At 40.1% G+C, this 16527-nt stretch overlaps 6 protein-coding genes across 6 annotated transcripts; 3 read left to right on the top strand and 3 right to left on the bottom strand.

The window, feature by feature from the left end:
• Nucleotides 1-120: 120 nt before the first annotated feature.
• Nucleotides 121-1695, bottom strand: ATF1 (alcohol O-acetyltransferase; the record flags this gene model as incomplete). Its single annotated transcript, XM_056226007.1, has 1 exon — nucleotides 121-1695. One exon carries the CDS (start codon nucleotides 1693-1695, stop codon nucleotides 121-123), a length of 1575 nt encoding a protein of 524 aa, XP_056079769.1.
• A 3041-nt stretch (nucleotides 1696-4736) lies between these two features.
• Nucleotides 4737-6101, top strand: GDH1 (glutamate dehydrogenase (NADP(+)) GDH1; the record flags this gene model as incomplete). Its single annotated transcript, XM_056226006.1, has 1 exon — nucleotides 4737-6101. The coding sequence occupies one exon, from the start codon at nucleotides 4737-4739 to the stop codon at nucleotides 6099-6101; it is 1365 nt and encodes a 454-aa protein (XP_056079768.1).
• A 269-nt stretch (nucleotides 6102-6370) lies between these two features.
• On the bottom strand, nucleotides 6371-7930 carry ALD4 (aldehyde dehydrogenase (NADP(+)) ALD4; the record flags this gene model as incomplete). The annotated part of the gene is made up of 1 exon (XM_056226005.1): nucleotides 6371-7930. One exon carries the CDS (start codon nucleotides 7928-7930, stop codon nucleotides 6371-6373), a length of 1560 nt encoding a protein of 519 aa, XP_056079767.1.
• A 457-nt stretch (nucleotides 7931-8387) lies between these two features.
• Nucleotides 8388-10877, bottom strand: NUD1 (Nud1p; the record flags this gene model as incomplete). Its single annotated transcript, XM_056226004.1, has 1 exon — nucleotides 8388-10877. The coding sequence occupies one exon, from the start codon at nucleotides 10875-10877 to the stop codon at nucleotides 8388-8390; it is 2490 nt and encodes an 829-aa protein (XP_056079766.1).
• Nucleotides 10878-11233: 356 nt separating this feature from the next.
• Nucleotides 11234-12880, top strand: NDD1 (Ndd1p; the record flags this gene model as incomplete). The annotated part of the gene is made up of 1 exon (XM_056226003.1): nucleotides 11234-12880. The coding sequence occupies one exon, from the start codon at nucleotides 11234-11236 to the stop codon at nucleotides 12878-12880; it is 1647 nt and encodes a 548-aa protein (XP_056079765.1).
• A 616-nt stretch (nucleotides 12881-13496) lies between these two features.
• Nucleotides 13497-16187, top strand: GPB1 (Gpb1p; the record flags this gene model as incomplete). The annotated part of the gene is made up of 1 exon (XM_056226002.1): nucleotides 13497-16187. One exon carries the CDS (start codon nucleotides 13497-13499, stop codon nucleotides 16185-16187), a length of 2691 nt encoding a protein of 896 aa, XP_056079764.1.
• Nucleotides 16188-16527: the final 340 nt, after the last annotated feature.

The raw sequence follows: 16527 nt of genomic DNA, 5'->3' as shown, positions 1-16527 counted from the left end.
CGAAATAAATAGATCCCATTTGTTCATTCAAGTACTTACGGAAGGCCAACGCCAAAAAGTTTATTTATGCAGGAAAACTATATTGTTGAACAGTATCAGTTCAAAGTTCTCTTACAACATCTAGGTTCCTAAAAGCAGAGACTTGAAAATGGAGCAAAGTTCTTCCAACGATTCTTGACTGCCCACAACATTTTTGGTTGAAGCTACAAGAATGTTCATCCCCTTCACATTAGTCGAACAAACGCCTAATGAAAATGCTTGATGCCACGACCCCTGAAATTGACCAAACGCCAAGTCCCTTATAGAATATTTGGTGTCCGGCTCCTTCACTTGATTGAACATACCAACATTACTCAACAAGGTACCACCACGTGCTTTTCCAATGGCACGATCACACATTGCCTTGTCAATATTCACATATTTTTGGACGAAGCCTTGTATGTTAAACCCCAACCCATGAAGGTGTTTCTTATCTTTTAGGGCGGCTGAAATTACTTCATGGTAGTGTTTAATAAGGGGCCAAAAGTTTTCTTCACTGTCATTCATATCGAATTCACTTATCCACGGGGTGAAGTCAACAAACCCAACATTAGCGCCATATCTATACATCTGCCTCACTTCTTCATCATCCGGTAGTTCTGAACGGCAATCTGCGGGAATAAAAATATCCGTGAGCCACTCAAAGTTCAGCGGCTTGAAAAACTTGCCCCATTTATGAAGAGATACAAACCAACAAACCTGTAAAAATGGCGTGATGGTACACTTGCCTTGAATATTTAGTTTTATTTTTGCTCTAATTTCTTGAAGTTCTGATGGTGTAATAGTGATAATGTCGGTAACAACGTCATCACACTTTTCCATATCTTCCATTCTCATACAAATACCCTTTGAAGAAAACCTTAAATGATTATAGATGAATCCCGAAAAAAGGGACTTTGGAATAAACAAATATGGTGGCCTAAAGTCTATCACCCTTTCGATTGGTTCTGGAAGCTTTCTTAACAATTGATAGTCGCTTTCATACTGGAAAATGTAGTCTGTTTTTCTTGGCGGAGTTTTGATCCTATTTAATTCATCCCTTAGATCATGAAAAAAGTGAATCGAAGATCTACCATCAGACATGCAGTGATTAGAGACAAAGATAAATTTCTTCCATCTATCTGTATGTTCTTCTGGAAGACAGATTAGCCGCCAATTGGGACCATTTGGTCCGAAGTAAGGAATAGTCAATTTGGTAGTGTATTTAAAGATTTTCGCAGTATAAGTACCATTACTATTCTTGAATTCTTCCAATATTTGCTTCATAATTGCACTATACTGAGGTTGATCATTGAGAACCACACCGTCCAGCTTCAATTCTTGTAAAACTGAAATGTAATCATGTTTTGGGTGAGGCCGTGAATAATATTCTGAGCTACGGTAATAAGTTTCATGATTTGGCCATCTTGTGGGTAACACAATGTGCAAAAGGGTTGGATTCTTTAAGCATAACTCCCTCAAAGCTAGTGTAAGCTGATCCCTAGTACAGTAATCGTTTAGTTCAGCATATGTCGAAAAGTTCCGATATAAGTTTTGTCTGTTGAGGGCAACATAAAGATCCTCAACTGATCCCATTCGCCGAGCGTGCCCATTCTGTATCATCTTTTCCAGACATTCATGTTGAACTGGGATATGTTTCTCAGTTAGTTCATTCATTAAGAAGTGATAGGTTGATGATATTCGATATACTAAACAATTGAATTCCTCTTGACTTTCTTTTATTTTCTTGTTTCGAAGTTTTGTTGGGTTGGTTTATAAAGACGCTTCTTCAGAAATCATAAAAAACAATGGCATTATACTCAGAGCCCGCTCAACGCGATGACAATACCAGCCAAAAAATGTCCGGCAAAAATTGGAAACCGTAAATCGCAAGCCAAGAAGGCAATCTTCGGCCGGATCTTATAACAATGAAAAATAGTAAGACAAGCGGAGGGAATGGATGTTAATTCAATGTTTCATGCAAATCCCTGCTAGGGGTATGGCGGGTATGGAAGAGCTGGAAGAACAAAATGAAATAATCATTTTCTGGCCCTGACCCTAAGACCCTAAATTCACTCCGATGCTTGCCCTGCATTTCCATGCCACTGTTTTAAAGCATTTTGGTTGACGACTCCCATCTTATTTACTAGTGTAGTAAGTGCATTCGAGTGGGACTTATCAATGTCTGTTCTTTTTTGTTATCATCGCTATCATTCACATAGCCTTTGGCTATATATATGCATCGCCACTCGAATTAGAAATGGCTCCGATGAGCACCTCGGAAATTGCTGTTGAGTGCTTCAAAGAGCGGCAGAAAGGAGCCAAACGTTCATCGCCCAGCAGAGATAACTTTCTCCTACCACTATATAGATTCTTCAGGCACCAACGGTCAATCGCCGGCACTTAGTATTTGTAAGTTGCTGCAGTCCATCTCCGGATTTGTTGCCAAACAATTAAGCCTCTTGTCTTTACGACTAGAACTTTTAATCTACGCCCAAAACATGACATACTTTGAGAGCTACAACGCCCTTTTCCTAGTTGATCAAGTTGAAAAAAGGAGGACTTTGTTTTACCATAGCTGAATTTACAATATTACCATGATCCTGATGGACTTGTCTTGAATTCCAGCAGTTTCAACCTCTCATACGCCTTATAGGGGGAAGAGTGGAATGCTAAACAGCGTTGGAATGCTTTTTCTTTACTCCTTTAATTCGATACTAATTATCATACTTTAGTCCCTTCCGCCCAAAATGCTAAATACTAGTGAACTATGGCTATCCTCTTTCTCCCATTATCAGAAAAAGAAGGGAGAAACGGCGAGAAGAACTATTTATACGTTAGCAAAAAATCTAGAATTTGCGATCACCGGGTTCATGCGAGCCAGCAAGAGTAAACAGTCTGGAGGGTGGCTTAAAAATTACAATTTGGAAATTTTAACAGTCGTCTAAAAAACCAAAAATTGAGCCGGAAGACACTCCATTCCACCGATCCATCGTCTTACATGTCATTCTGGCAGTTCCGCTCTGACGCTATCTATAGATAAGTTCTCCTGTTTATTCCCATTTACCTTTGCTCATACATACGTGGTTATATAGCGGCACAGCGAGAGCTGAACATAGCGAAATAGCAGACCAGGGCGTATATTGTGGTTTCCGTAAACAAAGAGTGCGATATTCATCAATCTGGAATGAATATGCTCCCTTTCTTGCAATTTTGAATTCCGCTAACCTACTTCAAAAACTTGCTTGGAGGTAAGGAGGTATAAGCATTCTAAGATTCCTCTCCCTGCTTCCTCCCCCCTCTCACACCTTCCCAATCAGGTTTTAGATTTTCTCGCTATAACATTCACGCGCCACAGAGTGCTTGATGTCTTTGTCCGGCCAGACCACATTATTTGGGCATTTAACAGCAAAAGCGATGTTCGTAATGGGCTGCTAGTGAAATTGTGTTACGAGTCCCTATTATTGCTCCTTCTTGACGGCTTCGAAAAAAGCAATCGGGATTATTTTGTGTTGGCACTTTCATGGCTGTCATCCCGTTTTGACTGTTCTGTTTGTAGCACCGGCTTCCCCACCAGCTTCGTCTTACAGCTAGGTATAGCCTCTGTTATCGTGTATAATGCAGTAATTAACTTCAAGTAGCAACCACTGAACTGAGGCATGTTTCGAGCACTGTGAACCCTGACCAGAAAACCTACTTCGCTGTCATTACAAACGAAGCCTTTATATTTCGAGGTGTTTCGTACAAAGTACGCGTTATTGTACGAGACTTTTCTGAAATCTTTCTTGAACAATGCACTCTTAGATGGCAACGCACTTGGTACGTTGAAGCTCACGAAAAAAGAAAATGTATACCTTACGTTACAAAGGCGGCTAAACTTCACAATCGCCTTCCCCAATCTTTCTAGCGGGTAGCGATGAATAAGCAAGAAGAGGAAAATACAGCAAACTAAACAACGTGCTGCTAAGCCCAGTCAATATCGACCAATACTGGTTCATGAGGCTGCGATGAAATGGCCTAGAAGACCATGCATATAAGCCAATCTTCTAGGCCAATCTGGTCACTACTCTGCATAAAAGCACCCATAAATGTTGCTATAGAAAATAGCGTGGGGACGGCATAGTCTACCATTGGCTAGATAAGCAAATTCCATAAGTAATATGGTGCTACACCACCACTCAGGTTACTTCACTATTCTTTAGTGTGTCGGGCTCCCCTTATGCAGGTTCCATGACTCCATGGAAACGGACCTGATCTCGGATAACCTTATCTAGCGATACGATTGGACGGCTTCGATCTTCTTATCGCAAGACAAGAGCGCCGGAACCGGCCCATGCATTTTTAGTGCGGTGGGGCAAGAAGAAAAGAAGTAGTAGGGCCCAGGTCCAATCAGCAGAGAGAAGCTGTTATCAGCTGCTGCGCCGTTTTCTGGCTTTTCGTCAGGTACGGTAATGAGAATCAGCACTGGAAAATTGCGGAAAAAGAAAAGTGAGAGAAGGACGTAGTGGAAAGAGCAAATGTATACGTAATTTGAATAAGTGAAAATGAGAGAATCTTGAGTTTTTCATATATAAAATATAGGAAAGTTGCGAATAGGTTTATCCATGATGCGTCGTTCTGAGCTTGGATATAGTTTGGTTTAAGACTTTCAAGATTGCGCAATAAGTATATTATCGTATTATACACATATACTAGCTAAGAAAACCCGAGAAAAAGAAATGTCAGAGCCAGAATTTCAACAAGCTTACGAGGAAGTCGTCTCTTCATTGGAAGACTCCACACTTTTTGAACAACACCCAGAATACAAAAAGGTTTTGCCAATTGTTTCTGTCCCTGAAAGAATTATACAGTTTAGAGTTACTTGGGAGAATGACAAGGGTGAACAAGAAGTTGCTCAAGGTTACAGAGTGCAATACAACTCGGCTAAGGGTCCATACAAGGGTGGTCTACGTTTCCATCCCTCCGTGAACTTGTCTATTTTGAAATTCTTGGGTTTCGAGCAAATTTTCAAGAACTCTTTGACTGGCCTGGACATGGGTGGTGGTAAAGGTGGTCTATGTGTGGACTTGAAGGGTAGATCCAACAACGAAATCAGAAGAATTTGTTACGCTTTCATGAGAGAACTAAGCAGACACATTGGTCAAGACACTGACGTTCCAGCTGGTGATATCGGTGTTGGTGGTCGTGAAATCGGTTACCTATTCGGTGCTTACAGATCATACAAGAACTCCTGGGAAGGTGTCTTGACCGGTAAGGGTTTGAACTGGGGTGGTTCCTTGATTAGACCAGAAGCCACTGGTTATGGTTTGGTTTACTATACTCAAGCTATGATTGACTATGCCACAAACGGTAAGGAATCTTTTGAAGGTAAGCGTGTCACCATCTCTGGTAGTGGTAATGTTGCTCAATACGCAGCTTTGAAAGTCATCGAGCTTGGTGCTACTGTCGTTTCTCTGTCGGACTCTAAGGGTTGTATCATTTCTGAAACCGGTATCACATCCGAACAAATCGCTGACATCGCCACTGCTAAAGTCAACTTCAAGTCTTTGGAGCAAATTGTCAACGAATACTCTACTTTCACAGAAAACAAAGTCCAATACATTGCAGGCGCTCGTCCATGGACCCATGTTCAAAAGGTCGACATTGCCTTGCCATGTGCTACCCAAAATGAAGTTAGTGGCGAAGAAGCCAAGGCTTTGGTTGCTCAAGGTGTGAAGTTTATTGCTGAAGGTTCCAACATGGGTTCCACTCCAGAAGCTATTGCCGTTTTTGAAACAGCACGTTCCACAGCTGCTGGACCAAAGGATGCTGTTTGGTACGGTCCACCAAAGGCTGCTAACTTGGGTGGTGTTGCCGTTTCTGGTTTAGAAATGGCTCAAAACTCCCAAAGAATCACTTGGACCAGTGAAAGGGTCGACCAGGAATTGAAGAGAATTATGGTCAACTGTTTCAACGAATGTATTGATTCTGCTAAGAAGTACACTAAGGACGGTAACACCTTGCCATCTTTAGTCAAAGGTGCCAACATTGCAAGTTTCATTAAGGTCTCTGATGCTATGTTTGACCAAGGTGATGTATTTTAAATAGTCTAAAGAGAGAAAAGAAGAAGGCGTCCCGAAAAATTCTTTCCTCTTTTTTTGAGTAATTTAGATAGATAACGAGATAAAAGAAACAAAAAAAAGAATCATGTAATACAATTAAAAACTTTCGTAAAAAAAATAATTTTTGATTTTTTAAAGTACATTTTTTCATCTAAAGTGATGGCATGGTCGGGATATAACAAAAAGACAGAATATTTAATTTATGTATGTAAGTAAACATGGAAAAGGGCAACGAGTCTATTCTAACTACTCTACTCTTCTAACTTGGCACGGACGGCTTTAACTTGCAAATAGTTCTGTAAAGCGTCAACAGACATTTCCCTGCCCAAACCAGATGCATTGAACCCACCGAAAGGAACTGCATGGTGAAAATCGTTATAAGTGTTTATCCAAACGGTACCTGCATTTACTCTATCAGCCACTTTTAAGGCGGTGTTGATATTAGATGTGTGAATACCAGCAGCCAACCCATATTCAGAGTCGTTTGCCATGTTAATGACCTCATCTGTAGATTTGAATTTGGTAACAGTGACAACAGGACCAAAGATTTCCTCCTTGACAATTCTCATGTCTTCCTTAACATCACCGAAAACAGTTGGCTTAATGAAGTAACCCTTACTGCCTAATCTTTCACCACCGGTAATCAAGGTGGCACCTTCACCCTTACCGATGTCAACGTATTTTAGAATTTTGTTTAATTGCATTTGAGAAGTCTGTGCACCTTGGAAAGTAGATTCATCGAACGGGTCACCCACTTTGATGGATTCGGAGGCAGCCTTGAACTCCTCAATGAACTTATCGTAAATAGATTCCTCCACGTACACTCTTGAACCCGCACAGCAGACTTCACCAGAATTGTAATAGATACCAAGAATGATGTTTTGCACGGCTTTTTTCAATTCGGCATCCGCGAAGACAATGTTTGGTGATTTACCACCCAGTTCTAATGTTACTTTTTTCAGACCTGCGGCTGCGGATTGATAAATGTGTCTACCCGTAGCCGTGGACCCTGTGAAGGCAACCTTCTTGATCTTTGGGTGGTTCGTAATGGCTTCACCTACGATCTTACCAAACCCAGACACGATGTTGACCACACCTGGTGGAATACCTGCTTGAGGTATGTATTTGGATACGTACAGAGCGGACAATGGAGTGGATTCAGCAGTTTTCAACACCACGGTGTTACCGGTGACCAAGGCGGGAGCGATTTTCCAAGCCCACATCAATAATGGGAAATTCCAAGGAATAATTTGCCCACAAACACCCAGTGGTTGTCTCTTAGTGTATGAGAAATGTGTTCTGCCAGTATCGATCATTCTACCGTCAATTTTATCAGCAAAGCCAGCAGAGGACTTCAGGTAGTTGATAACTAACTCGACATCGCCTCTGGCAGATGAGATAGCCTTACCATTGTCCAAGGTTTCAATGGAAGCAATGACATCCTTGTCTTGTTCAATTAATTCGGCCAATCTGTACAACGCCTTACCCCTGTTCAGAGGATCAATACCTGACCAGGACCCATTGGTGAAGGCGCGGTCGGCAGCCTGCACGGCCTCTTCCACATCATCTTCCCTACCTTCATAAATGTGACATATTTCTTCTTCTGTGGAAGGGTTTATGACTTCGAAGGTCTTGTTCTGCTTCGATGGAACGAACTTGTTATTGATAAACAACCCTGTTGGTTGTTCATATTCCAATCCATTTGGAAGCTTGATAGGCACCGTCATAGGAAGGTGCGAAAAGTATCTCAGTTGCAGTCTCCCGATGGAAGATGCAGACGTTTTTAAGCAGAGCGTGGACCTACTAAACATGCTTTATTATTTTAGTTATTGTATTTTCTTGAATTGGTTTTTTCTGATGCTTTAAACCTTCAATTATCAAGAATTAGTGAGGGAAAAACGGAATAAATTTAATTTACACCGGCAACATCCTCCATTTATATAACCGCCGAACCTCCTTTTTCATTACAAATTTCTCCTCATTCTGCTTACCTATACCCGCCCCTCATTTTTCATCACTGTTGGAGAAAAGATCCCTCAGGACGGAAGCTCCGCATCGCCGGGAAACAGCCGTACCATGGCCCGGGCGGGGAATCATAAGCAGAGCAAAAATGAGGGGGGAAATGACATCATTCTCGGCTGGTACTTAATGAAGAAATGAATAAGTAAATAAACTGTCACACAAAACAGTGAAATTATTACAGAGGTTTTAGTAGTTACATACATACAAGCATACAAACTTTGTACTGTGTATTGTTATAATTCTTGGTTACAGGTGCGTGGCGGTTGGGGCAGGAGTGTCATCTAACCACAGGGTCGCCAGCGCGGGACATTGCTGCTGGCAGAGGCCAGCAATCTGGAGCATCTGCTGATGATACAGGCTTGTGGTATTGTGATCGCGGCATGGGGCTGTGATTGGGTTATTCCGCAAGTCGAGGAACTTTACCGATTGACGCGGGAGGGTTTTTGTTAACTTATGCGCGCTTTGCAGGTTGTTGCCCGGTAGGTGTAGTTCCTGCAGGAACGGAAGTTCCTTCGAGAGATCTACTGGTAGGTGGGTGAAGTCTCTAATATTAGCTATCGTTAGAGAATATAGGTTTGTGGACTTAAGGGAAGGAAATCGCGGCAAATATGAGGCAAGTCCACCATTGATCTCCAGATTTTGCAAAGAAGCAGGCCATTTTTGCCACCTGCTTATTTGGGCGAAGCCGTCCAACTTTAGGATCTTTAGATTTTGATAGGGGAAGATAAACTGGTCATTGAGCTTGTAGTTTTGTAATTTAGATAACGCGCCACCGGTGTTTTTGATGGAAAGCGCTTTTAGCGATACGTTTTCAATCTTTACGGATTCTACAATGGAGACCAGCGGGTTGCCATTAAGGTTTAGAGTTTTCAGGTGGGGCAGGCAATTGATATTCCTTACTCCCATTATATTATTGTTGCTCAGATCCAAGGCTTCCACGGTCAACCAACCACCAACAACGGAGTTGTTTGTTAGAATTAATTGTTCAAAATCGATGATGCCATTAATCTCGTTGTTCGCAAGATTCAGTTTTTTGATCCTGGACGATCCTATGCCTTCTAGAGATTGGATTGAGTTATAAGAAAGGTTTACCTCTTGCAAATGACGACAGGGTGACAAAAATTTTAGACTTGTATTCAGGTAGTTATACGATAAATCTAGGCATTCGAGGTCTTCGAATCCGACCAATGAACAATGTGCACTTGTGATCTTGTTGTTGGAACAAAATAGCTGGACAACGTTTGATGAGATTCCTTCCAGAGTGTTCATCTCATTGTCATTGAGATTTAATAGTAATAGACTTGGTAGTAGTCTTTGCAAACCAAACATATTTTTCAGTTTACCCTTTGATAGGTCAACCTTCAAAATTTTTGACCAATCGGAGTCGTAGTCTGAAATATCATGTAGTTTGCTCGTCAAGATTGTTATCAGTTGTCTTTCCGATTCATTGAACGATGTGTCGACTTCAGAAATGGATGTAATGTCTTCAACTCTGGGGTAGTTTTTGAGCTTCTTGTGGGCTTCTAGTAGATTGGAGTTAGAGATAGAACGAGAGGTACGTATTTGCTTTTTGATTTTTGCCCTGGTGCCATTTTTTGCGAAACGTTCATTGAACTTTGGGGTGTCCAGAGGAGTGTCATCATTATTTCCAAGTCTTTCTTCTTGTATTTTCTCTTGGCAGTAGCCAACGTCATCTGGCTTGGTACTGACGAATTCGTACGCCTTTTTATTTAAAATTGAAGGCGCCTTATCCTTGGTGTTGGTATCTCCAGTTGGTACCATTGTGGCTAACTGTGACTGATTGGACGATGTATTGTCTAAAGAATGTGAACTAGACACATCCAATCCTTGATTCAGCGGGGGATCCCATGCGCCATGCGTATGATTGAACTGATACCCCAATTGGCCCGGGGATATAGTGTTCAGTGGGGGTTTTTTAAGACCTTTCGATTTTCTACTTGATTGCGTATGAGAGGAGGACATAGATGAGGAAGATGAAAAATTGAACGAGTTGGAAGTGTTCATCTCACCCTCTTTCGTTTTAGCATTGTTGATATCTTTATTACTGTTACTGCTTGTATAAGAACCCACCAAATAATTTGATTGTTGCTTTTTTAATATACCATCAAAGACATCGTGAGCTTCAGCCGCTGGCCCAGAATCGCTATCATCAGAAAACGATGATACTTTTTCGCCACTAAAGAAATCTTTAGAATGGGAGACACTTACTGTATCATGAATTTCGTGGGGCTGTGTTGTAGTGCTTTTATTCTTCATATCTAGATGTCTTTTAAATGTATTTGTTTCCAGTACACCAGATAAATCCTTAACCAAATCACTAACTATAAGGTCAGATTCAGGTACCTTGTTTGCAGTGCCAACACGACCTCCTACATTAGTCGTGCCGCCACTACTGATACCAGGGAAATACTGCTTCCATTGAGCCTCTTGATGTGATGTAGCAGTCGTGCCTGAGAACCCTGATGGCACTTTTTGATGGACCGTACTGTAGTTGTTCAAAACAGTCATTGTCGGAGGTTTTTTCACGGAATCGGATATTGTGGGCTCCACGACTTGTGAAGTAAAATTTGATTCTTGGAAATCGTGATTACTTTCATATTTCTTAAACACTTTACCGTTGTTATTGTACGTTTTCGAGCGTAGCTTCCGTGGTGAACTTATCGTTAAATTCTCCAGTTGGCTGGATAGTTCTGCCTCCTGGTCATTCATATCCATTTGCATAAGATTTTACTATTCGTTATTCTCAACAGTCTTTTCACCGAAGTCCTGCTAAAAGCTTCTGGTGTCCCATATACTCATCTACAAGTGTTTATTGCCTGCTGTGCATTGCTAGTAACGTTTCAGTAAACAAACCAACGGTAGTACCCGCATAGATTTTGGCGTTTGGCATAACCCTCCTCGCGAAAAATACTGGACGCAAAAAAAAAACAAAACAAAACAAAAACTAAACAAAATAAAACAAAGCCTTAAGGAGCAGCAAGGATATTTTAAATACTTTATTGTGGCATTGTAGGTTAAAATAAGCGTCCAGAGTGGAGAAGATCAGTCAGAACAACACATTGATTTCAGCAATGGACAAGAATACAGGCTACCAGCAGAGCTATTCAACAACTCGGGCAGCAGCAGCTTCTTCAAGACAGCTTCCCACAGATAATAATGCTGATACGAATTTTTTGAAAGTGATGTCGGAATTTAAGTACAATTTTAACAGTCCATTGCCCACAACGACCCAATTTCCTACACCGTATTCTTCTAATCAGTATCAACAAACACAGGACCATTTTGCCAATACAGACACGCATAACAGTTCGAGTAACGAATCGTCATTGGTCGAAAACAGTATATTACCGCATCACCAGCAGGTACAGCAGCAGAAGATACAGCAACAGCAACATCTAGGGTCACTTGTACCTCCTGCGGTGACAAGAACGGACACAAGTGAGACTTTGGAGGATATTAATGTTCAGCCTTCTTCCGTTTTACAGTTCGGCAACTCCCTACCTAGTGAGTTTCTGGTTGCATCCCCAGAACAATTTAAAGAATTCTTGCTGGACTCTCCCTCTACTAATTTCAATTTCTTTCACAAAACCCCAGCAAAAACACCGCTTCGATTTGTTACAGATTCTAGCGCTGCCGAACAGAACACAGCAGAGAACTTTAATCAACAACAAAATGTTTTTAGTAATGCGGATTTGAACAATCTTTTAAAAAGTAATGGAAAGACGCCCTCGTCTTCATCTACGGGCGCATTTTCACGCACTCCTCTTAGTAAGATTGACATGAACTTGATGTTCAACCAACCATTGACGACGTCTCCATCGAAGAGATTATCTTCTTTGTCGTTGACGCCGTATGGTAGAAAAATTTTGAATGATGTCGGTACACCTTATGCAAAAGCATTGATATCCTCTAACAGTGCGTTGGTGGATTTTCAAAAAGCAAGAAAGGATATCACTACTAATTCGACATCTATAGGATTGGAAAACGCTAACAGCATCTTGCAAAGAACACCCTTAAGATCTAACAGCAAGAAATTATTCATTAAAACACCTCAGGATACCATAAACGGTACTAGCACACTAACTAAGGACAACGAAAACAAACCCGACATTTATGGCTCTTCGCCTACCACAATTCAATTAAATTCGTCAATAACGAAATCCATCTCAAAATTTGATAACCCTAGGATTCCTTTATTAACTTCCAGATCGGATGCGATTCTAGACTCCAATGTAGATGACCAGTTGTTTGATTTAGGATTAACAAGATTACCTTTATCACCAACACCTAATTGTAACTCTTTACATAATACAACTGCAGGTGCTTCTGTTTTACAAATTCCAGAACTGCCTAAAATGGGGTCTTTTAGGAGCGATACAGTTATTAATCCCACTTCAAATCCAAATACAGTTTCTTTCAAGAGCAAAACAGGTAATAACAATTCAAAGGGTAGGATCAAGAAAAATGGGAAAAGACCTCCTAAATTTCAAATTATTGTGGCAAATATTGACCAATTTAACCAGGATTCATCATCATCCTTGCCACCATCGTCAAATACAGATTCGAGTGCAGGAAATTTAAGTTCAAACGTAACAAAGAAAAGAGCAAGTAAACTCAAAAGATCACAATCTTTACTCTCGGATTCAAGGTCGAAAACACAAGCAAAGAAAAACTGTAATTCTAAACCTAATAATGGAAACCTATTCAATTCACAATAATAGTAGCCTAACTTGCATCTCCTTTTTTCTCTTCAATCGAACAGTTTAAAGCATTCTTTTACCTTCACTTACTTTTTGTTTCATCTCCTTCAACATTTTTATTACACAACATATCAAAATTACTTAAATCGCAAAAAAAAAACCATTTAACATTTATGGCACGAAGAATACATATACCAACAGAGGACAATTATTACATCTTTATTTCATTATCATTTTTTTTTTTTTTACTATTCTGTGACTTCGTATTGTTCGTTAGGATTTTCACATATATCAAGGAGTTTAATTTTAAATATACATATATACCTGAATTGGTAACTCTTTTCAATCAATCAATAATAGTTATCATAAATAGGTATTGCCGCTCATTTTCATGTAATTTTTCTATTTTCCGGGTAGTTCACGCAACTAGTGTCGGCTTAATTCATTCATAGTAACATCGCAGTTATTATGGTATGATAACCATCACATAAGTAGCTTAGTCAATCAAAAACATCTTTTTGAAAGGAACACAGACGAATTTTACAATATAAATACTTTTTTTAACTCCACTTTTGAATCTGTTTTACCATATTGGCTACTTTGAAGCTTTTCGTATTACTTCATTTTCACAAGAATGCCTCTAGCAAATACATTTGGAACGCATAGTCTGGAAGCTCATCCTTTGCACACTCAACCAACGGTTCATATTAAGCTTAGTAAAGAAGAAAGATCTCACTATAGAGAACGGTACCATTCATTGAAGTTTATCTCTAATTATGTTTCTGTTTTTGACCAAGCAATGAGTGATAATATTGACTCCAAAATTAGGAAAGAAAATGAAGCCTTACTGAAAAAGTATTACGAATCAAGGAAGCCGTTTACTTTTAATAGTTTTAGGCAAGGTAGTGTGATCAGTTCTTCTGATTCTTCTACCGGTTTTACTGAGAGAACAAAAACCTATTCTTTTTTGAACGACTTCGTCAGTAATTGCGTCAATGAAGTAGACCCATATACACTAAAGATGACAGTGAGGAATAGAAACACTGCCCTAAACATGGAGAACCTCGATGATGAACATAAGGACAAAGATGGGGTGTACGATTTTGAAGATAATACTGACGAGGAGTGTAATGACAAGTCTGGCGGTGCCTTTCATTATTCATCAGAGAGATTGGAAATTCTTCGCTCACGTTCGACAAGATCCTATTTTAAATATTATAAGAAACTTTTGACAGTAGACCTAAGAGACAGTGATGTTTTGAAAAGACACAACTTATGGATGCCGATGGTTACTAAAAGATTTAGGTTTCTACTAGCATCGAGCGCAAAACCGGAGGAAGTAAGGTTGACGACACCCGTGCCATCATTTTTGGAGCAAGATTTAGATATTTTTCAGAAAAAGACATGTCCACTCTTCATCAATGGCACGGATTGCGTCCCTAGGAGTTATGACACATTTTCGGGATCTTCTGTCGTCCCTTCAATTTTTTCAGAATATAAACTCCCATCCCTGTCCTATCACTGTTCTGTCGAACTGAATGACCAATTGTTCATTGCCGGTGGTTTGATGGCATGCCATAGGTATGATGAAGAGGCGCCTGATTTGAAGGATTTTTACGTAGACGGCATAAAAAATCTACCGCCACCGCTATTAGCTGGAGTAATTAATAATCCCTCCATGATTTCTAACCCTCATTTGTACTGTTTTTCTCTGACCTCTTCTAGACTAACAAGGCCTGAAATTTCAGGTTACGTTCCTCCTCCACTGGTGTGTTCGCAGGGTTGTAAGTTGACGGAAAGGCATATCTTTTTTTATGGTGGTTTTGAGATCAAGTCAGAAATCCAAGTCGATGATAAGGGGAGATATTTTATGAGAAAAAGAGCTTTCTTGAATAATACGGGTTACATTTTAGACACTGTGATGTTCACTTTCTCAAAGATTGAACTAGTGGCCCCTCCATACCAATTTGCAATTTACAACAACTTCTCTCCAAGATTCGGTCATATGCAAGCATCTGTAAGCAATTCCAACAGTAATATTTCCAACGATAATACCACAACAAATAAGAAGGGAAGAAGGTCGATTAGCCCATATTGCCGCGGTAGTGGAGATCACAAGATAGACGATTTGGTAGGTTCTCCAGAGAGTAGGGACTATTTACCAGATGATCCCATTCCAAACGTGACAAGTCCAAGGTCTTCAGATTGCCTCCCTCCTAAACACTGCAGTACAGCAACGCATGTTTGTAGCTCTGTCAATACCATTCTAATCTTTGGAGGTTATAGCCAGACTGGTGATGACAAATATGAAGCTATGAATGACATGTGGAAGATAGATATTCCTGTGATTTTTCGTGGAAAGCGTAATTACTATAAATTTGCTGATACTGTCACAGCTACTAAGATTCCTGTAATTGATGATCCAGAAGTATGGCCAAGCAGGAGAGCGTTTTCAGCGTGCTGTGTACCAGATTTTTTTACAAAGGATGTTGAACCTATAGAAAAAAGACTTTTGAGAAACCTAAAAAATGATTTTTCAGTAGATTTGGAAATTCGACCAGGCAATAAGCCTTCTCAACCGCTTTTCCCAAACATTCCACATTCGAGGAAGGAGAAGAAAAATGGACGCGATAATATACACACTTCCAGTTCTGGTAATACCAGTGAAGATACTTCGTCAAAATCTACTAGAAATACAACTTCAAGCCCCCCTACAAGTCCTAAACACACACCACCCTTGAATGTTCCGAAGAAATGTACTTCATTTGGAAGGACCGTTGCTTTCCACGGAGGTTCGGATGGCTATAACGTTTGTTGCGATATGTGGTGGTTTGACTTCGATTCTGAAACCTGGACTAAGGTAGATCTTTATGCTAAAACGCAAGATGAGTCAGTTGGTTTGGTACCTATCAAATTATCTATGGTGGGACATTCAATGGCAACAGTAGGTCATAATATCTTATTAATTGGAGGTCTACGACAAAGTGATGTTGACCAGTTATACCGCGATGAAGCTCCTCTCGAAGACATGGTATCGGGTATTCCACTCGGTAGTGGTGTAATAAATGTTGTGAACCTAAATACACAATGCCTTCAAGGCTGCAAGCTAATACAGAAGAACGGAGACATGCAAGATTATGTCATTATGGATCCTCACGTTGGCTTACCCCATCAGGTGCTGACAGCGGCAGGTACAATGGCATTAGTTAAAGGAACCATGACTTTAATAGGAGGTGTGGTAGCTGGTCGCCATGACATTTCGAACTTTTACTTGAGGGGAGCTGTTCTACAGTTCATTCTTCCAAGCATGAATCTAGCCAACTGATTAGTTCCGCGGGGCGGGGTTTAGATATTTCCTATGTGACTAAAGAAAAACGAGAAAATTTTTTTCGTGGAACTTGGAAAAAAATCAGAACAAGTTAATAAGATAAAAATAAAGGTTCTATCTGTTACCATATAACAAAACCAGTGTGGTTCGTGTTTTTCCAATTATCACACATAATTAAAAAGTTGTTGCGCATTTACTTTCTACACTAATATATACTGATTGAGCATACATTAACCTCACAGCCAAATTCAATCAGTACAAAGAAACATTTTGTTCTGTTCTACCATTATTGACAGAAAAAACCATCATACTGTGAAGTTCAACAAAAAAAGTCTAG

The sequence above is a fragment of the Saccharomyces mikatae genome (genome assembly GCF_947241705.1).
Source record: "Saccharomyces mikatae IFO 1815 strain IFO1815 genome assembly, chromosome: 15".
Taxonomy (NCBI): Eukaryota; Fungi; Ascomycota; class Saccharomycetes; order Saccharomycetales; family Saccharomycetaceae; genus Saccharomyces; species Saccharomyces mikatae.
The sequence above is the reverse complement of the archived record's forward strand: the minus strand, read 5'-3'. Positions and strand labels throughout refer to the sequence as shown.